At 42.7% G+C, this 21,624-nt stretch overlaps 3 protein-coding genes across 3 annotated transcripts in view; 2 read left to right on the top strand and 1 right to left on the bottom strand.

Annotated features, from left to right (window-relative positions):
- LOC311103454 (ribosomal protein S6 kinase alpha-3-like) overlaps positions 1-7,182 on the top strand; it is a 14,181-nt gene extending 6,999 nt beyond the window's left edge. Inside the window, exons 9-21 of the mRNA XM_084145023.1 lie at positions 47-117; positions 3,425-3,513; positions 3,638-3,702; positions 3,790-3,889; positions 4,027-4,139; positions 4,357-4,482; positions 4,616-4,705; positions 5,070-5,228; positions 5,424-5,585; positions 5,935-6,011; positions 6,208-6,325; positions 6,440-6,580; positions 6,698-7,182. Coding sequence (XP_084001149.1) covers positions 47-117; positions 3,425-3,513; positions 3,638-3,702; positions 3,790-3,889; positions 4,027-4,139; positions 4,357-4,482; positions 4,616-4,705; positions 5,070-5,228; positions 5,424-5,585; positions 5,935-6,011; positions 6,208-6,325; positions 6,440-6,580; positions 6,698-6,820 — 1,434 coding nt within the window. The 3' untranslated portion in view covers positions 6,821-7,182. The remainder of the gene's footprint in view (positions 1-46; positions 118-3,424; positions 3,514-3,637; positions 3,703-3,789; positions 3,890-4,026; positions 4,140-4,356; positions 4,483-4,615; positions 4,706-5,069; positions 5,229-5,423; positions 5,586-5,934; positions 6,012-6,207; positions 6,326-6,439; positions 6,581-6,697) is intronic.
- A 1,608-nt stretch (positions 7,183-8,790) lies between these two features.
- Positions 8,791-12,418, bottom strand: LOC311103465 (uncharacterized protein). The gene is made up of 2 exons (XM_084145032.1): positions 12,019-12,418; positions 8,791-11,358 (listed from the first exon to the last, which is right to left on the bottom strand). The coding sequence occupies exons 1-2, from the start codon at positions 12,304-12,306 to the stop codon at positions 9,907-9,909; spliced, it is 1,740 nt and encodes a 579-aa protein (XP_084001158.1). The 5' UTR covers positions 12,307-12,418; the 3' UTR covers positions 8,791-9,906.
- Positions 12,419-13,141: 723 nt separating this feature from the next.
- LOC311100940 (eukaryotic translation initiation factor 1A, X-chromosomal) lies at positions 13,142-18,504 on the top strand. The gene is made up of 7 exons (XM_084141916.1): positions 13,142-13,307; positions 14,054-14,137; positions 14,655-14,758; positions 14,958-15,008; positions 16,542-16,623; positions 16,875-16,966; positions 17,332-18,504. Exons 1-7 carry the CDS (start codon positions 13,292-13,294, stop codon positions 17,335-17,337), a joined length of 435 nt encoding a protein of 144 aa, XP_083998042.1. The 5' UTR covers positions 13,142-13,291; the 3' UTR covers positions 17,338-18,504.
- Positions 18,505-21,624: the final 3,120 nt, after the last annotated feature.

Genomic DNA, 21,624 nt, shown 5'->3' with positions numbered 1-21,624 from the left:
GGTTGGTCGGATGTGTGAAACTTTTTTTATCTTCATCCTCTCCCAGTTTGAGATGCTGACCGGAACGCTCCCATTCCACGGGAAAGACCGCAAGGACACCATGACCATGATCCTCAAGTGAGTCTCTTCGACCAGGTCGACCACTTTACTTCTTTTATTTTTATTTTTATTAATTTTTTTAGGGGGTAGATCAGCTTTAATATTGCAGATAGATTGTAACTTCCATCAATGTAATTGTCTGCATCACTTCCAATCCCCCATATGTTTTTTTTCTTTCTCGCATATATATATATATATATATATATATATATATATATATATACACACATACACATACATATACGCATATACATATATATATATATATATACATACATATCCTTTAAAAAAAAAATATTTCCCTTTATTACTTTCCAACCCCACCATCCCTTCCCTAATTGGAGTAAACTAGTGAACAACAATGCTTAGGCCTCTACTTCATGCTTATACATACTATATACATTTTATGGACACAGTCAATAATTATATTTTGTTTGTTTTTACTCCTGAACTTCCTCCGATCATTTTCATGATGTTCATCTGGTATGCTTCTATATGCCATATCTTTCTAACTGTGCTCTTTCACAAAAGCTCACAATATATAACCTATATACTTATTATGGACTCAGCATGTCTTACACTAGTTATCTTGTTGTTATTAGTTGTTGTTATTAGTCCCATCCTTCAGCTCCATTCAACACCTCCCATCTATCTCTTAACACCATCCATATTGGATTTCTATTTGCCATATATTTTTCAACTGTACTGTGATGTCTTACAAAAGTTCTGAACCTTTCTATTCTCATTGTTTCTACAGTTTGTGAATCGAAAATAAACATCTTTGCTAAAAGTATTATTATATTATTGATCGATTGACTATGACTTTTCAGATCACCCAGTAGTGCTATCTGCAGGGTCAGCTCCATGCAAATATTGCAATCCTTCAGCCATTCCTGGACCTGTGTCCAGAAACAAGCTACAAATGGACAGTACCAAAACAAATGATCTAATGATTATGTCTCTTCACAGCCAAATCTGCAGAGCTGGGAAGATTGTATCCCCCATACAAATAACATTCTATTGGTAGCAAGAATTTTATATAATAATTTAAATTGAAAAATTATACGTTTTGAATCCGGCGTCGTTTTGCATATCAGTTCATAAACACTATGCCATGGAATCGGTACATCAAAAATCTCTTCCCAACTATTTTGCAATCTATATGGGACGGCTGTCAATCTTTTGGTCCTTAAATGAAACTGGTAAACTTTTTTATTTATCACAATTTTCTTTAACCAATTATGTTCTTTAATGCAGGGCCGACAGACAAGTTCCTTACTTTTTCCTCCTTCCACTTTCCTCTTCCATTTTTGCGGTAATGCTGCAATTATTTGGTTGTAATTTTGGGTAGAGCAGACATTTCCATATGTTTTTGTTAGCTGCATGTGCGACATAACTCCACCATTCCTACCGATAATATCATTTACGAAGATTATACCTTTTTTAAACATTTTCTTAAAAAAGTACGTTTTTTTATCAATTAGTATATTTGAGTTTAACCACAATATTTGTTGCAATATTTGTTCTGTCATTTCTGGAGGATTAAATTGACATTTCAACCAACTTTCTATGGCTTGTTTTAGAAATAGTGATATTTGGGAGATGATTTCCTTTTCAAATACCTGAAAGTGAGGGGTTGTAATCTGAATAAAGGGAAAAAGTCACTTCTTGAACATTGGGTGAGACAATCTTACTAGTTTGCTAGAGAACCAGTTCGGATTTAAGTATAATTTTTGTATGACTGAGGCTTTTAGTGATAGGTCTAATGCTTTAATATTTAATAATTTCTGTCCTCCTAATTCATATTCATTATATAAATAGGCCCGTTTAATTTTGTCTGGCTTGCTGTTCCAAATAAAATGGAATATTTTTTTCTCATATAACTTAAAAAACTGTTCACTAGGCATAGGCAAGACCATAAGCAAATAGGTAAACTGGGATAATACTAAAGAGTTAATCAGGGTGATTTTTCCACAAATTGACAGGTATTTACCTTTCCATGGTAGCAAGATCTTATCTATTTTTGCTAACTTTCTATTTTTATTTTTTTGGAGTGAGATCATTTATTTCATTTGGGATATGTATTCTGAGTATATCCACATCACCATCAGACCATAATATTGGTAAACTACATGGTAATGTAAAAATTGTATTTTTTAGTGATCCAATACGTAATATAGTACATTTATCATAATTTGTTTATCATAATCCAGAGAGGTTAGAAAATGTATCTAGATCCTCTATGAGGCTGTGGAGGGATTCAATTTGTGGATTTAAAAGAAAACATGAATCATCAGCGTACAATGACACCTTTGTTTTTAAGCCTTGGATTTCTAATCCCTTGATATTATTGTTGGATCTGATTTTAATAGCTAACATCTCGATGGCAATAATAAATAGATATGCCGATAGTGGACAACCTTGTTTCACTCCTCTTGACAGTTTAAACCTTTCTGAGAAATAGCCATTATTTACTATTTTACACCTAGGGTTACTATAATTGACCTTTTTTAATCTCACTGGAGTAATGTGTTTACAAGACTGGGTTTGTGTTTGTGTGTTTGTTCTATGCTGAGGCAGCCCAGGGGAAAAGAGCGGGGGATTAATATTACAAGAGGTATTTGTAGCACTCAGCAGGAGGGCATGATAGATGGAAAGACTATAAGAGTGGTAAAAGCGGGTAAATGGACTTAGCTAAGTGGGCTGTTAGACGTTGATGACGGAAAGGGGGAGAGATATAGGGAGGGTACGAGAGAGGAGGAGAGAGGGAGGGTGGAAGAGGGGAGAGATGGAGTGGGAGAGAGAGAGGGAGGGTAAAGAAGGAGAGAGATGGAATGGGAAAGAGAGAACGAGAGGAAGGGTGCAGGAAAGGGTGAGAGAGATGGAATGGGTGAGAGAGATGGAATGGGTGAGAGAGATGGAATGGGTGAGAGAGATGGAATGGGTGAGAGAGATTTAAACACAGAATGATTTATCTCTCCCTCTCAGTGGAAAATGTTGAGAATGTTTCTCTCTCTAGACTGCTGAGATCGTTTCTGTTAAACGCTGAGTTAGTTTCCTGTGTGTGTTACTGGACTTCAGCATTCAGTCAGATTGAATACAGGTTAATAATGATGACTGTGTCACTATCTGATGTTCTCTGTTTTCCCTGTATCACTGTTTTCTTCTCTTCTGCCTTCCTTCCTTCCTTTCTCTCTCTCTCTCTCTCTCTCTCTCTCTCTCTCTCTCTCTCTCTCTCTCTCTCTCTCTCTCTCTCTCTCTCTCTCTCTCTCTCTCTCTCTCTCTCTCTCTCTCTCTCCCTCCCTCTCGCTCTCTCTCTCCTCAGGGCTAAGTTGGGGATGCCACAGTTTTTGAGTTCCGAAGCCCAGAGTCTCCTAAGGAACCTTTTCAAACGCAACCCTACTAACAGGCTAGGTAACACAACCTGATCTAAGGTCAGGGTTAAGTTTTCCCCCTTAATGGTTAAGTTTAGGATTGGGGAAGGTAATCTGATCCTAGATCTGTGCTGAAGTTTAACTTCTTGTTCTGTTCTCTGTAGGGGCCGGCCCAGATGGAGTGGAGGAGATTAAAAGACATCAATTCTACTGCAACATAGACTGGAACGTGAGTAATGTGACGTCTCTTCTCACTGTGTTTCAGAGGCTGTAGAGTCACTATATACCATATAATATGTCCTCTATTTGTGTGTAGAAACTGTTCCTTAGAGAGCTCTGCCCTCCCTTCAAACCTGCTACGGGACGACCTGACCACACCTATTTTGACCCAGAGTTCACCACTAAAACACCCAAAGGTACACACACACACTTGTGCGTGCACACACACTCGTCTCTCCATCCATCCATCCATCTGTCAATTACTCATTCATCTGTTGACAATCAACCACTTGTATGTGTGTGTGTTTGTGTGTGTGTGTGTGTGTGTGTATAGATTCCCCGGGTGTTCCGCCCAGTGCCAACGCCCACCAGCTGTTCCGAGGATTCAGCTTTGTAGCCATGACATCAGAGGAAGAGACACAACCACTACAGACTGCTGTAATGCAGGTACACACACACACACACACACACACACACACACACACACACACACAAGCCTCTCCCACGCTGATGAGTATAAATCAAAGCGTTTTTCCTCCCCTGCATTGCAGCCTCCACACCCTTTTCCTCCTTCTGTCCTCCCCACTCTCTCTCTGGAATATGGTCTTCACACACACACAGGATCTTGTAATGTGTAGTTTTTAATCTGTGTGTGTGTGTGTAGCAGCTACACAGAAATGTGTCCCAGTTGTCTGAAGCGTATGAAGTGAAGGAGGATATAGGAGTGGGATCATACTCCGTCTGCAAACGCTGCATACACAAGATCACTGGCATGGAGTACGCGGTTAAGGTGAGACACACACACACACCAGAAAGTACTGACATTGACCATTGTATTGCTAGTATTCAGAGCCATACATACACACAAGTTGGTATTGGTTTCAACCCCAAAACGTGTGTGTGTGTGTGTGTTTGTGTTGTAGATCATCAGTAAGGCCAACAGAGACCCAACAGAGGAGGTGGAGATACTACGGAGATACGGACAACATCCCAACATCATCACACTAAAGGACGTGAGTCACAAACACACACGCGCACACACACAAAAATACACACACACAGTTTTGTATTGATATCCTTGTGGGGACCAAATAATTGATTCCCATTCAAAATCCTATTTTCCCTAACCCCTAGCCCCTAACCCTAACCCCTAACCCTAACCCCTAACCCTATAACTATAACTAACGTTAATTCTAACCCTAATTGTAACCCTAAACCTAAAATAGCATTTTTCCTCGTGGGGACCGGCGAAATGTTCCCACTTGTCTGAATTTTCTTTGTTTTACTATCAAGGACTTCTGGTACCCACAAGGATAGTTAAACACACACACACACACATACTATTACACCAGTATAACCCTGCTGTCTCTGCTGTAGGTGTTTGATGACGGTAGGACAGTGTATCTGGTCACAGAGCTGATGAAGGGAGGAGAGCTGCTGGATAAGATACTGAGACAGAAGTTCTTCTCAGAGAGAGAAGCTAGCGCTGTCCTATACACCATCACCAAGACTGTTGAATACCTACACATGCAGGGGGTAAGAGTGTGTGTGTGTGTGTGTGTGTGTTATTAAAGGATTGTTCAGTAGGAGTGTATATCAAGTTATAACCCTTTGATCCTACATTTTATAATTTATTTTATTTTATTTACAGCATACCAGGTAACCTAGTTGTCTTTCAATGTGTTGATGTGTGTGATTGATTAATTGACGGATTGGTGGATTGATTGCCAGGTGGTGCACAGGGACCTAAAGCCCAGTAATATCCTGTATGTGGATGAGAGTTGGAACGCTGAGTCCATCAGGATCTGTGACTTTGGTTTCGCCAAGCAGCTGAGAACTGAGACAGGCCTGCTGATGACGCCATGCTACACTGCTAACTTTGTAGCTCCAGAGGTACGTACCATGCCACACACTCTCTCTCTCCCTCTCTCTCTCTCTCTCTCTCCCTCTCTCTCTCCCTCTCTCTCCCCCTCTCTCTCTCCCTCTCTCTCTCTCTCTCCATCTCTCTCTCTCTCTCTCTCTCTCTCTCTCTCCCTCTCTCTCCCCCTCTCTCTCTCTCTCCCTCTCTCTCTCCCTCTCTCTCTCCCCCTCTCTCTCTCTCTCTCTTTCCTATTCGTTCGGACAATTCTCTCTTTCACACTAGTCTTTCCTTCTCTCTTTCTCTCTTAACCGCTGATATTCTCTATGTGTACCCTCTCATCCACTGATCATACAGTATGTGGGTGTGTGGTGTGTTGTCTAGGTGTTGAAGAAGCAGGGTTATGATGCTGCCTGTGACATCTGGAGTCTAGGAGTCCTACTCTACACTATGCTCACAGGGTAAGGCTGTGTGTTTGTGTGTGTGTGTGTGTGTGCGTGCAACAGTGCGATGTTTCCCTGGACTAACCTTCTGGTGTGGTTGTTTGTGTATTTGCAATTGTTTACCCTTCTCTCTCCTCCCCCCTCTCTCCCTCTCTCCTCCCCCCTCTCTCCCTCTCTCCTCCCCCCCTCTCTCCCTCTCTCCTCTTCTCTCCAGGTTCACTCCGTTTGCCAACGGTCCAGAGGACACACCAGAGGAGATCCTGGCTCGGATCGGCAGCGGGAAGTTCTCTCTGACCGGAGGATACTGGAACTCTGTCTCAGCAGAGGCCAAGGTACACACACACACACACACACTCACACAGAAGCCAAGGGAATGTTACCAACATTCAAACACAATATTCAATGGTTGATAATGTTGTAATATGTTTTTGACCTCTGACATTTAGGAGCTGGTGTCTAAGATGTTACACGTGGACCCACACCAGCGTTTGACAGCCGGGCAGGTGTTGCGTCATTCCTGGGTCACACACCGATACAAGCTGCCCAATTTCACACTGACCAGACAGGACGCTCCGCACCTGGTCAAGGTAACAGACACACTCTAAATGTCCTGTTTTAATGTCTCAGTATATTTTATTGTGTGTTTGACACTATAAAGTGTGAGTTGCCATTTTTTGTTAACTCGTTTGTTTTGGTTTATGCAGGGCGCCATGGCAGCCACCTACTCTGCCCTCAACAAGAACGTTCCACCTGTCCTGGACCCCGTGGAATGTTCCACTCTAGCCCAACGGAGGGGGGTGAAGAAACTCACCTCCACTGCCCTCTGAGCGTTAACGTTTCACCTCAGACTTATAACCCTGCCGGAGCTCTGCTCAGACAGATGGACAGACCTGGTCCCTCAGATGACCTGGACAGAACTCTGATGCACCTGGGAGCCCCCCTGACCCTGCTCAGTTATTAACTAACCCAGTGATCTTCACCCCTGGTGCTGGAGACCAGGGCTGGTGGTGACCACTCAAATATTGTAGCGTCTCTCCAGTCTTTGCTTTGGACAATTAGCGTTGCCTCTAGACTCAAGAGACAGGTGTCAGGAACATGAATGTGCTGTATTTAGATGTCTGTACTTCTGGGAACATTTGAGAGATACCTGCATTATGCATTTAAGACCCATATTAAAATGTTGATGATGATGAACTGTATAATGTAGCTCTGTGTATAAACCTAAGTAGCCTCAAAGACAGTACAATATGAAGATAGGCTAAAACTGCTTCTCCAATAGAAATCCCAGATCACACTTGTCACCAATGTTATGGCGACATTGGCTAACTAAGATCATGCGTAGAAACACGTCATCGGGTCCAATGATCGTCTCGTGCTGAACTGCGCGTGTGCAGACCGTCAAATCAAAGGCACTCCTTCGATATAACCCTTTTTTTTGACGAAAATGAAAACGTGTCAGTTTGTCACTTTCAGGAGGTTGGAGTAATAACACGTTCAACTACTTAAGACATTGGCTCAAATCCAGGTTGTGCCTTTAGATTTCGACAAAATTAACAACTAAGGAATAATTTTTTACTTCTCTAATTGACTTCACCAACCCCAAACCCTGGCCTGGTCTGCTTGGTCTGTTTCGCAAGCGATCCCGGAAGACTCGCGATGTTGCATCTCTGGGTTTAGAAACTCTGTGGTAGCCTCTTCAAAACTAGTAATGTCATAAGAGTGAGAGCAGGTAGAGCTCCACTGACCCCGCCCCCTATGTAGAGACAAGCTCCTCCTAGTCAGACACAACATCCAGAGTGACAGGACTGAGGTCCAATCATGGCTTTGTTGGGCCAGTCTGGGTACAGCCTGCCCTGTCCACGCCACACCTCAACATTTACAGACACCAAGGGAAACCTGATCCTGGACCAGTGTTAAGTGGTGGTTATCTGGACAGCGAGTCTGTGGCTTGCCCAGTGTGTATGTTGCTGCCTTCAAATGCTCCTCAGCACTCCTCTGAACCTTATGTTTCCCAGTTCTGAGGTGCATTTGATGGCAGCATGTGTGTGGATGACGCTATGAGGAGTCTGTATGAGTCTGGTACTGAAGTGTACTGGCAATACTGTAGTAGAGCAACTCAGGTTTCTAGGAGATTAAAGACAATGTATTTTATAAGTCCATTAACTATGTAACGTAAACACACAGGTGGGGGTGGGAGAGGTCCATGGATGTAGAAATGTGTGGATAGAAGGGACATGATCTTTTATGGTGAATTGAACCCTTTCAACCTGCCGTCTGGAATGTCATGACAGTTGTGGAGGTAATCCAGTATGGTACTGTCTGGGCCAGCTGGCACCTGCTGACTTCTTGTCAATCCCTTTAAAGCACTGTCTGTCTAATTGAATGAAGAAAGCTGTAGCTACAGTATCAATGACTTGTAGCAGTATTATTGAATGAATGAGCTGATCCTGGATTGGTGACAACTCCTACCTATTCGATCGCTCTCCCTCAGCTCTTCTGGATGTATTGTAACACAGTCTTTCAGTTTCTGATTGAGCAGAGCTGTAAGGTTGTGTGTTTGAGATGTCTGTATGTTTTTTCCCCCTTCCAGTTTGAGAGTAGAATATGCATTTTTTCTCTCTTTTGATGTCTTTGTGTCACTCTCCTTCCTGTGTCCCTTTCCAGTGGAGATAGTGTCCCTTCCTCCACCCCTGCTGCTGCTGCTGTCTCCTCTCTCTGGTTTTGTATCTCAGTGGAGTCACAGTAGGACTTTGTATTGAACATAATAAAAATACCTTCAGTATACAACTGTGTTTTTCACTGACCAGTAAATACCACAGAAAGGCTTTTTATTCAGACAACATACAGTCAATAGTGTAGAGAACAATGCATCAAAGATGTTCAGTAATGGAACCAGTCGACATCAAAAGGCTCCTGGATGGCAGGGCTACAGTGGCATTCCGGTCTAATCTCTATTGGCCAGAGAAAGTTCACTTGGCTTCCTATTGGCCCAGAGAGAGTTCTCCTTTCCATTGGCCCAGAGAGTTCCTAATGTATACATCTGGTGTAGATAGAAATGTACTAGAGTTGACACAATTCCCTATTCTACATGACAGACAATCCATATGTTTTTAAAAAGATACATGTTCTATACAACACATTTCTATGGGTATGTTGCACCCTTTCACCCTACCCATAGTGCTGTACTACTAACCCTGGAGTACTGTAAGAAATAAACAAGTGCTGATGAAGAGGAAGGTGCAGAACCAGAACGAACAAACATGTAAACCTCATAGGATCATGTATGGGCTAATAATATACTCTACAACTCAATACCAACCCAAATATTAACTCAGAAACACTTAATTACATTTGTATACATTTGCGACTATCACATTTTACGTAAAGCTACTTACAGCTAATGTTGTGTAAGACAATTCTCTAAATCTAAATTGATAAAGGACAATACAAAAGATTCAACTGAATTATCTCTAGAATGAATGACAGAAATTAAGGCTAAATACATTTAACGTAGGATATTATGGGGCTTACAAATGGCTTACAACGCTTTGAAGACGCATGGCCTTCAATGTGAAAGTGACAAACAAATACTGCACAAATTGGCTTCAATCTGATATCCAATAAGAATCCCATCGTTACAAACCTAAACTCTCTCTCTAAATGACAGTTAGCTTGAAGGTCATTTCTCCCATTCCGTCTGTATCGATAAAGCAAACAGCTTCAGAATTCATTTACTGTAACAACCAAGTACTAGCTGTTCTTTAGTTAGATGATTTCATCCCAGTCTCAGTGTTCTCCTGTATAGAAATATTCACTAATAAAGTTCCCAGGTCAGTTTTTCATGTCAGAGGAGGGGCATGGTTATCGGACAAAGGGGAGGGGTTAAAAGCACAGCACTAGATTGAGATTGTATTTATATGGTTATTAATTCTTCTTCTTTGATGTCTTGTAGATGGGCGTGGTTATCTTGTAGAGGTGCAGGGTTGTTGGGTAGAGGGGAGGGGCTTTTCTTCAGAGGGGCTGTACTATGATGACCTGTATTGTCAGGTTTGTTGAGTTTCCCAGACTGCCGGTCCAGCTGCACCTGGTTGCGTCTGAGAGCGTGGTTTTTCAGGTGGACAGTGAGGCCCCTCTGGGTCAGCTGGTAGATACGACACTCATAGCAGTAGTAGGGAGTCACGGCCACGTGTCTAACCTGATGTATTAGGAAGCTGTCGATCGAGGGGAAGTTTCTTTCACACATCTCACAGCGCGGGACCCTGCCCGGGTGTTCCGTGTTGTAGTGCTTTTTCATCGAGAATTTATTCAGGATCTCCACGGAGCAGAAGGAGCAGCACAACATTACTTTGCGGAAACTGGTGTGACTACGAGAGTGTTTGTCGAGGACGATCTGGTTTCTGTAGTATGTGTTGCAGAGGGAGCAGAAGAATTTCTTCTTATGGTTGGGTTGGAATTTATTCTGATGCTCCCCGGCTCCTCTGGGTTTCCGGATAGCATCCAAGTCCTTTTCCTCCTTGTTGTCCTCCTTTACATGGTGGAAGCAGATGTGAGTCCTCAGGGACCCCTTGGATGGGTTGCGTTGGGGGCAGAGTGGCACTGGGCAGGCGTGTTTCGCGTCAGTGCAGCAGCCGGTCTTGTGCTCCAGTAACTCGCTTCGGGACTGGAAGGTGTTGCTGCACTGTGGGCAGCGGAACCCTGCCACTCTCTTCTTCCCCTCCACAGTCTGACCTTTCTGTCTCTCCCTCTCTTCCTCCCTTGCCCTCTCTGCAATCATCTTCCATTCGTCTTCCTCGGTCTTCCTCCTCTCTTGCTCATATCTCCACCACTGCGGCCCGGGAAGCTTTTTCCGTCTCCCCTTTTTCACCCACATCTCTTCCGTCCTGCTCTCTCCTCCTTCCTCCATCCTCCATCCCTCCTCCTCCCCTACTATATATTCTCTACATTCCTCCTCCTCTGGATTTGAGTTTTCTATCACAAACACTCCCTCCACCTCCCCCTCACGTTCCGTCACATTCATTTTCTCTTTCCCGTGAATCTCTGTTACCATGGCATCATAGCCTCCCTCCTCTCCTTCATCTGGGTGAATGTGTGAGTATTCCATCCCATACTCTCGTCCCTCTTCCTTCCTCTCTCCTGTGTGTGAGTCTCCTATTTTCACCACTCTAATCTGGTCATAGCTCTCTGCAATGCTCTCATCCTCTCCAACATCTTCCTCTTTGATTGAACTAAACAATTTATTGATTGAATCCAACGAATTGTTCCAGGGATTCACCTGCGAATCCAACTCCCTGTCCACTGGCTCCTCCTTGATGCCAGCCAATTTTACTTCCAACATCCCAGTCCCCTTCGCACTCTCAGCGGACACCTGTGAGAGATGAACAAGAAGTGTTTAATTTATTAGAAACATTATTAAATTAAAGTTATAGAGTTGAAGGTAGTGCTACACCAGTATATGTACCTCTAACACCCAGAAAGCTCCAATTCACCAGCTCTGCAAGCAGTATAATGTCAAAATACATTTGTTGGTCAGCAAATATGATAGTTGGTCAGAGAAACTGCATATTTGGTGATCAAAGAACGAATTTTGACATTATAGCGCTTGCAGAGCTAGTGAATGGGAGTTTGAATCGGAGCATTCTGGGTGCACAGATAGATACTACTAGTTCAGGGCTACACTTGGTTTAATAAACTGTAGGCTAGGCAATTTTAGATAGCCATAACGTCTTCCAATATCAGCCTATAAGAATTAAAAATGTGTTTTTGTTGGTGGAGTGAAAAGTTAAAGAAATGAACTAGTTAATTGGCGGCAAATGTCTGAAGCAATTGCGCCGCCATCTTCTCTACTAAAACCTTTTCAGCCTACTATCTTTGATTAACGAGCCTATAGCTTAGGCTACTGTCTTTGATGCTATAGCCTAAACAACAGTTTGGGTTTGGCCCAATGTTCAATTAAGTTTAATAAAACACGTACAAATGTTGTTTTTTAAGTTGTAGGCTAGCCTCGTAGCGCGAATATCATACTCACTGTGTATTGCCGATAAACCGATGTTTTATCAGTGGAATAAATCGTTGGGATTGCGTCAAGATTTAATATTAACCTCGTGGTGAAACCGAGATCAAGTTTTGTGAAGCACTCTTCTGTAAAGTGGTCGCCACATAAACGGGAAACATCTGTTATTTGCGCTCCAGGGTTGCTTCCCTTGATAAACTGTAGCCACTGTTGGCGTCTCTGTGGCTCCTCTGGTAAACTGTAATGAATAATTGCGTCCGATTGATTGGCGCATCCTCTAACAATGCATTTATGGATTTCCATTGCGTTCTTCTCTTTAGCCAGTTATTTTCTAATGAAACGGAGTCACAACTTGTTTATACTTTTTAGCTACACATTTTGTGTCGTCACCGAGGTGTTACAGCTGCGTTTGCACACACTGACCCAGACTACCAGTATCTTTGTTATTGCTGTCTGCTAGCAGTTAGCTAACTGTGGCTAAGCTATCTACAGTGTAGAGTAACTATTTAATATCCGCACGTTGACTTTCCACTTTCTCTCTATCTGGCTATGAAGTTTGAACAATGGTGAATTCAGAAATATCCATGGATATGTGTACAATCAACCAAAATCATATTTTCCAGCTACCAAAATGTTATAATTTATCATGGATTGCTAAAATAGTTAGCAGGTTGTTACTTCTTCTGTTTTATCATCAGAAAATGTGCACTATCGCCACCTACTGTAGTGGAGTGTTTCTACTGAACGAGCATTTAACCTAGGCTATATTATTTTTATTCGAATGAATAATATAAAACATATGTATAAAATGTATATTTAATCGATAGGTTTTATTATTCTAAACACTTACTCAGTTCCAGCATATGAACATTTTTAAAGATTAGTCAAGAAAGACTGTCAAGAAAGACTGTGGTCCATTCACATACCCAGGTAAATTAGCCCCCTTCTACATTTACAAATATATTTTCAAATGAATATATGCTTTGTATAATGCTTTTGTGTGTTTATTTTAAACGTGTACTATTGTTGCCTTCCTAAATTGATATGATAAAGAAAGACAGTAACTAGCTAGCATAGTGTATTGCTGTTTCACAATGTGTGAATAAAGCTTTATAATTTTGTATGAAATGACATGCGCATGCGTAAACCGGTGCACAAGTGGTGATTTGGTTTTCCGTAAAATCTGCCGGGAGAAATTGGCCCGTTTTTCTTTCTCAGTATTGTTCATACAGCAGTAAGCGACACCACATCACCACGGGACGAAGAGAATATCTGAGCTGTAAATAATATGCCCAAGAATAAAGGTAAAGTGTTAAAAGTGCCGTCTATTCCCGGAATGTGTACTGCCGTCTCTGACTACAGTGTCTGACTACTTCAGTCTGCACGGAGTGAAAACGTGACACAATTGAATCGCTAGTAACGTTAGCTAGCTGACATAATGCCTAACGGTAACCGCCATCTAGTTAGCGTATATGTTCAAAATTCTAGGTACGTACAAACTAGGTAAGTTAAGTTTAGAGCAGCCAGCTCGCTGTATTGTCGTTCTGAAGTTAAATTGTACTGTTAAGGGCGCACATTACTATTCTGTCGTTTAACTAACTAGCTGGCTTGCTAGCCACTCACGGTGCTGACACTTGCATTTTAATGGCAGTTAACGTTATTTACTCAACGAACCCATTCAAACCCCAGTCAGCTAACGTTAGCTACATTTACCTGAAGCAAGGTTTCACGTACTGACTAGTTGGCCATATGGCATATCTGCGCTCTATTCCTGTAAAACATTGTCACATCTTGTTATAAGTCATCATGGTCCTCCGTAGTTGATGATGTGGGGTTGACATTGAAACACTATCATCAACCCCAAATAATACAGTATAGGTTAGCTAGCTATTGGTGTGATACTCCGAGTTCACAGGTCAAGTGGAAACTAAAAACCTTTACCTTACATAGCTAGTTACAGTAGTTAAATACACAGTCTGGGTGAAAATGTCTGCTAAATGACTAAAATGTAAGTGCTCTGTATGACGGAATGTATATCTGTCATTTCCAGGTAAGGGAGGAAAGAATCGTCGACGTGGAAAGAATGAGAACGAGTCTGAGAAGAGAGAGCTGGTGTTCAAAGAGGACGGGCAGGGTGAGTGGAAAGATGGAAGGTGATGGGAGAGTGTAGGGGTCTCTGCCAGGGCTTGTGTGGGTGTAGGCTTTTTGCTCCAGCCAAACGGCAACATGGCTGAATCAACTAATCAAGTCTTTGTTGAAGACTATATGATTGGTTGATGAGTTGGTGTGTTACTGCTTTGGCTGAGGCAAAAGCCTTCACGCACACCAGTTTTAGAATAAGAATATCATTTTAATGTTCTAGAATAAGAACTGCCAGTCTCTCCCCTGTGTAGAATACCTCAACTGCTCCTAACAATGCTCTAGAATGTTTAGCTCCCTTTTTTCCAGGTTTCTAGAATGCAGATAGAAATACAGCCCTGTTTTAGAGCAGATGTGTATTGTATTGAGGGTGTAGGCATACAACCATAATGATCAACATGGCCATATTCAGTGGGAGCAATGTACTGCTCTCCCCTGTGTTGTAGAGTACACTCAGGTGTTCTCACCTCCTGTGATGTTGTGTATGTTAAGTCATTCTCTCTCTCCTGTAGAATATGCCCAGGTGATTAAGATGTTGGGTAATGGGAGGTTGGAAGCCATGTGTTTTGATGGAGTTAAGCGGCTCTGCCACATCCGAGGAAAACTCAGGAAAAAGGTAGGAACACACACGCCCGTCATATTGACACACAAAGGAAACCCGGAATGATGCGGACTCAACACTTTTTTCCTCTATGGACTGTCAACCGCGACACAGCATGGGCTGCAGCTGTGTGTAAACCAATTATTTAGATTGTTATCCATTCATTTGATGAATTCCTTGTAAAAGCATTCTTATGATGTTGTTTTTCTTCCAGGTGTGGATTAACACGTCAGATATCATCCTGGTGGGACTGAGAGATTACCAGGTGAGATGACCCGCAAGTTTACGACTGCTGTTGTTGTTGTGGGTGACTGTGCATTTGGTTGTCACTTAGGGCTGGGCGAAATATGTAATTAATTTGATTAATTGAAATGTATGTTTTAGCACAAAATTCCAAATGCCTGTATCGCGAGAATCAAGTTTTTGTTTTTATGAGCGTTTATGTCCACTTGTTCTCATGTTGTCTTTTTGGTCTCGTCTCCTTTGCTCCTTCTGCACCTTTGTGTACATTCCCACTCATACACCAAGTCCCACTCATACACCAAGTCCCACTCATACACCAAGTCCCTGCCACCCACAACAACAACAGATGAGAAATCACTTCTTCCTCTATGACAAAAAGCTGTTTCAACTCGCTATTTGCATTTGAAGTTTGGTCCAACAGAATCAGTCATATGGACACTGAAACACACTGAGACATTATTTTACTGTAATAGAATAACTTAACCTTTCTAATGATACCCTTTTATAACTCAACTCCCGAAAGGTACAGAGAGTAGACCCTACTAAAATGGGAGTAGCCTATCAATGAACATTGTTTCTGGAAAATAAATGCTCCGTTTCTGTGCCACGTGCCGCTAGCAGAATTTTAGCCACCGACTGTGCTAGCTGTCTAGTTGTTTTATAAATGTTAAATGAGAATAAAAATGCGCATTTCTATAAGGAATTGGCAACTCATTCTGAGAAATAAGCATCTTATCCAGGTAGGCCACTTGATTTCAACATCTAAACAAAGTGGACAGGCAAGCATGCTATTCAAACAGTTGGAGATGGACAGGAGGGTCTGTTCATAAGAGTTCAACTGTTCTACCTTGTTAGCTAGCAAATAGATCAAAGTTGGCCAGACTTGAAATATGAAGATTATCTGACTACTAATTAGCATGTGGGCTTGTGCTTGAGAGATTGTTTATTAGACCTGTGTTACACAGGAGGTTGGTGGCACTTTAATTGGGGAGAACGGGCTCATGGTAATGGCTGGAGCGAAATAAATGTAATGCATCAAATACATGAAATACATGGTTTCCAGGTGTTTGATGCCATTCAATTGGCTCTGTTCCAACCATTATTATGAGCCGTCCTCCTCTCAGCAGACTCCTGTGATGTGTTAATTTTCTATAACGCCTGCTACAAGAAGTCGGTCGTTTATTAGTGGGGATGTGCATGGTTCTGGTTCAATTTGTAACAAAAGGGCATTTTCATAGACTGAGTTGAAAGCCAGTTCAGTGATTATTGCAAAAAAAGCTAGTTGGTCTTATGGTTGTGGAAGGCTTATATTCAGCCTAGGTATACTTACACACTCTCTGAATTCATTAGATTATTGCTGACTGTTTGAAATGCAGTTTGTTGACCTTTTAATTGTACAACAACGCTTATTCAGAGAGAACATGTAAAAAATCGAGCTATAAATCGGGAATCGCCCATAAGTTAGAAGAAAATCAAGATTGTTTTTGGCCATATCACCCAGCCCTATTGTATCATAAAAACAGGTTGGAGTTTAGGTTTCTCTCTACCCCTATAGGACAACAAAGCTGATGTGATCCTGAAGTACAATGCAGACGAGGCCAGGAGTCTGAAGGCCTACGGAGAACTGCCGGAGCACGGTGAGTACCAGGAAGAGGAGCTATCCCTACGGTAACAGCTAATGGGATTGGAATAGTGGTCATGTAGGAGAGGAGACGAGGAAAGAAAGCTAGTTGAAATGATTGAGACACAGCCCATGATGACTACCGCTGGACCAAATTCCATGTTGACCCATTGATTGGTTTTGTAGGTATTCAATTCATGGGTTGTTTTGTTTGCACATCCCTGTTCTCTCTCTGACTCCTCCTCTTCCTGTCTCCTCCCCACTCAGCCAAGATCAACGAGACAGATACCTTCGGTCCTGGGGACGATGAAGACATCCAGTTTGACGACATCGGAGATGATGACGAGGACATTGATGATGTAAGTGATCAATCAGTATCTTTATTGTCCCAATATCTTTATTGCTTTCTGTAGGTTGGAACGGTTGCAATGAAAGGAATGACCATCTGGTGACCTTCCATCCGTATCTCTCTCCCCTCCCTGCCCCCTCTCTCCCCAACTCCTCTCCTTTTGTCCTCTCTCCAACTCCCCCTTCCCACCTCCTCTGTCCTCTCTCCCATCTCCTCTCCCCAACACTCTCCCCACCTCCTTTCTCCTCTCTCTCCCCTCCTCATCTCCCCTCTTCATCTCTACCCTCCCCACCTCGTCTCCCATCTCCTCTCTCCCCACCTCGTCTCCCATCTCCTCTCTTCCCCTGCCTCCTTTCACCTGTCATCATCCTCCAGATCTAAGGACCTTCTAGGGGAAGGTGTGATTTTTTTCCCCTCCGCTCCGAAAATCAGCACAGGACTTCCATACTTCTCTACCGGAATCACTGTACCCTCTGCCCACATTTGTGGCTGTGTTAACTAGTGACGACCCCGCCCACACAACACATTTCAAGGAGGTTCAGCCCTCCCACTAACTCATTGATAACATGACTGCAGCTACTCGCAATCTCTTGCGTTATCTTTTTAATGTATTTATATCGATTTCATGCTGAGTGGAATTTAGTTACAAAATACAGTACAGAATCTCTGGATTCGCAATAAAAAGATCAACCATTTTATGTTTTGTCCTGCGTTCTGTATCATTGTAGTTTGTAGTTGGCAACGCTTTTATATTAGTTAGGATTAAATATATTTATTGGTTACGAAAAACTGATTTCTCCTGAAGATGCCTCTGTATCCTTTGGAATGTTTCTTTGTTTAATTCTATATCGTATTCCGATGACGCCATAATGCAGTTGGAGAACGTTTTGTTTGTATTGCTCAATGCCTAAATGAAGGCTACACATCCCCAACTTCTGTTTTTCAACAGTCTGTATTTTTCTATTGTTTCCCCATGTGTGTTTGTCTGTTGGTTTTATGTTTTGATCAACTACCAGAGGAATATGTCACAAAGCATCACTCAGTTCAAGCAAGGTAGGCCTACTGTTGAAAAACATTCAGATATAACTACTACTTTTGTGGTTTATTTCCTAAAATAATCTTGAAAATGTTATGTTTTTCAATTAAACCAATGTCTATTTCTAGAAGATATTAAGTTATTTCAGAATATTTAGGAATGTTAATTGGCTGTTTATCTACTTGTTCCTGCTTTGTGACACCCCCCTGGCTGTGGTTTAGAGACAGCTGAGTTCTGTCAGAGGAAATGGCTGCCTCCTAACCAGCCTGGTGGTCCAGTCTGTTGCTGCTGGAGCCAATTCCTCTGTTCAGTCGCTGTCATGCCAAAGATGTCATGTAAGGCTTGGCATCTATAGAGGAGTTGGCTACAGCTCATACAGAATGGGACCAAGGCTAGCTAAATATCACTGAACTGTGTCTGTCTTTAACACCATAGACAGCGCTTGAGCTACTATGATGTAATAAGGCTGATTATAGGGATTTCCAATAAATAACTTAATTCCATGGACTTGACATCATGTTTTTGACGTTACATTTCACACAGCTCTTTTCTTCCCTGAGAAAGACTGTAGCCTGTACTTGTATGTATCAACCACTAGGTGGTGCCACTGAGCTACAGCTAAACCTCATCCACAGGGTTATTTGTGGTGAGCATTAATAACATACATTGAAGCCTTTCTTTGTAACTCCAGTAATACAAAGCTGTTGCAATACTGATATATTTTTTTAGCATCGAATGTTATTGTTCTTTATGTTTGTGTAAATCAACGTCGGAGTGAGGATGACGCACCAGGGACCGAGTGGAGCTGTACTGGGCTGATGATCTGTAATCTTATTTTATCGTCTCCCTCTCATATTCTCACTGCTTCAGAAATGTAGCCTGAACAAACCCTTTATAAGAAGGGCAGATGTCTTGTCTCATTATGTTTCTATATCCAAGGCAACGTATAGGTTAGCTCCTTTACAACATATAGTATCTGACACGCGCATGTGTGAACTGTTATTTGGCGCCGCTGTTCTGCATAATACACCCCCATGAGGCCCAGTGGTCTCCGCTAACTGCACATGCCATGTACATCGAAGCTCTGGTGCAGCGCGTTCTCTATAAGCGCTCACAGTAGCCAATCTTATTAAAATGTGTGCGTTTTCATTAGCCTAAATAATGTGCCTATAAAGGCTCACTAGGGAGATAGTTGGAGCTGGGGAAAAGGGAGAGCGGGATGAGAGATAGGCTCCCGAGTGGCGCAGCGGTCTAAGGCACTGCATCTCAGTGCTTGAGGCGTCACTAAGGCACTGCATCTCAGTGCTTGAGGCGTCACTATCCTTCCTGTTTGGCCCTGTCCGGGGGTTTCTTCGGATGGGGCCACAGTGTCTCCGGACCGCTCCTGTCTCAGCCTCCAGTATTTATGCTGCAGTAGTTTATGTGTCGGGGGGCTGGGGTTAGTTGGTTATACCTGGAGTACTTCTCCTGTCTTATCCAGTGTCCTGTGTGAATTTAAGTATGCTCTCTCTAATTCTCTCGTTCTCTCTTTCTCTCTGAGAACCTGAGCCCTAGGACCATACGTCAGGACTACCGGGCATGATGACACCCTGCTGCCCCCAGTCCGCCTGGCCTTGCTGCTATTCCAGTTTCAACTGTTCTGCCTGCGGCTACGAAACCCCTACCTGTCCCAGACCTGCTGTTTTCAACTCTAAATGATCGGCTATGAAAAGCCAACTGAGAGACCTGAGCCCTAGGACCATACGTCGGGACTACCGGCCGTGGTGACTCCTTGCTATCCCCAGTCCGCCTGGCCTTGCTGCTATTCCAGTTTAAACTGTTCTGCCTGCGGTTATGGAACCCCTACCTGTCCCAGACCTGCTGTTTTAAACTCTAATGATCGGCTATGAAAAGCCAACTGAGATTTATTCCTGATTATTATTTGACCATGCTTGTCACTTATGAACATTTTTGAACATCTTGGCATGGTTCTGTTATAATCTCCACCCGGCACAGCCAGAAGAGGACTGGCCACCCCTCATAGCCTGGTTCCTCTCTAGGTTTCTTCCTAGGTTTTGCCTTTCTAGGGAGTTTTTCCTAGCCACCGTGCTTCTACACCTGCATTACTAGCTGTTTGGGGTTTTAGGCTGGGTTTCTGTACAGCACTTCGAGATATTAGCTGATGTAAGAAGGGCTATATAAAATAAAATTGATTGATTGATTGACTACAGACCCCCTGGTTCGATTCCAGGCGGTATCACAACCGACCGCACAATTGGCCCAGCGTCGTCTGGGTTTGGCCGGTGTAGGCCGTCATTGTAAATAAGAATTTGTTCTTAACTGACTTGCCTAGTTAAATAAATCAATAAAAATAGATATTCTCTGTCCCGCCATATTCTCTGTGCCTCTAGCCCTGCTTTGGGAAAGCCTGTGCCCTTCATCTTTTTTATTGACAGTGGGTTTCAAACCTTTAATGCTGTCCATTATGGGAGTATTTTCCCCCAACATCTTTATCATAGACCCTGCTGCTGATTCTCTGACTATTGGTTGCTGTTATTCACTGTTCCCTCAGCGCTATTTTTAGTCTATGAATAAACCAATGGGTGGTCTGTGTGTATTTATAGGCCTGTGTGTGTGAGAGAGAGAGACAGAGACCACTGAACCGACATGCGTGCACTCTATTTGATGTAATTAATGACGTAATGTAGAGCCCTCTGGCACGTATGTTGATATGTGACTTAAACCAGGCAGATATGGATTAAACTGTCTCATTAGAAATAATATATATATATATATATATATATATGTATATATATATATATTTTTTTTATGGCCAACTGTATCAGATTAAGTGACTTTGATTCCCTTCGAAGACATTAATTTCTACCGTTGGTTTCTCTCTCTCTCACTCGCTCTCATTCTCTCTCTTTCTGGCATCACTCCACTCTGTTTCTCTGGTATTTCTCTCTCGGTTCTGCCGCAGTAGTGTTCAGGCTGATTTGATTTGTTGCTGCTGTTCTGCGGCGGCCGGCGCGAATCACGAGGACGGACAGGGACAGGAGTGGCGGGAACAGAGATGACCACAGTCACACCAGGCGCTGGGCACGAGGTGACAGGTGAGATGATGATGCGCTCAGGATTTACTGGCGGTTGTTTTAATTGAATGATGATACTAGGCTTGGGATAACGATATTGTTAGGAGATTTTTTCCTCTATTCAATTGTTCTTCTTATGCGCTATCCTAAATGTTTTCAATTTAAATATGTCTGTGTTGATTAATGAATGGTCATGTTTGTGACTATAGGGAATGTTACTACGGGCGCGTTCGTATATTCACTCTGTCTATCTACTCCGACTTCAGAGCACTCTCGTCTGAGTGTGCCAGAGCGCAGATAACTGATGAATTTACGAACGCTCAACAGCAGTTGAATATGGCCAGAGCGTCCAGTGTGCGCTCTAAACGCTCCGAGAGCGAAACGCTCTGAATGTATTGTACATTTTAGTCATTTAGCAGACGCTCTTATCCATAGCGACGTAGTGAGTGCATACATTTTCATACTGGCCCCCCGTGGGAAACGAACCCACAACCCTGGCGTTGCAAGCGCCATGCTCTACCAACTGAGCTACAGGGGACTACATTATGAGCACAATCT

The sequence above is a fragment of the Coregonus lavaretus genome (assembly GCF_964263955.1).
Source record: "Coregonus lavaretus genome assembly, chromosome: 2".
In the NCBI taxonomy this organism is placed as follows: Eukaryota; Metazoa; Chordata; class Actinopteri; order Salmoniformes; family Salmonidae; genus Coregonus; species Coregonus lavaretus.
This window is presented reverse-complemented; position numbering and strand designations above follow the sequence as displayed.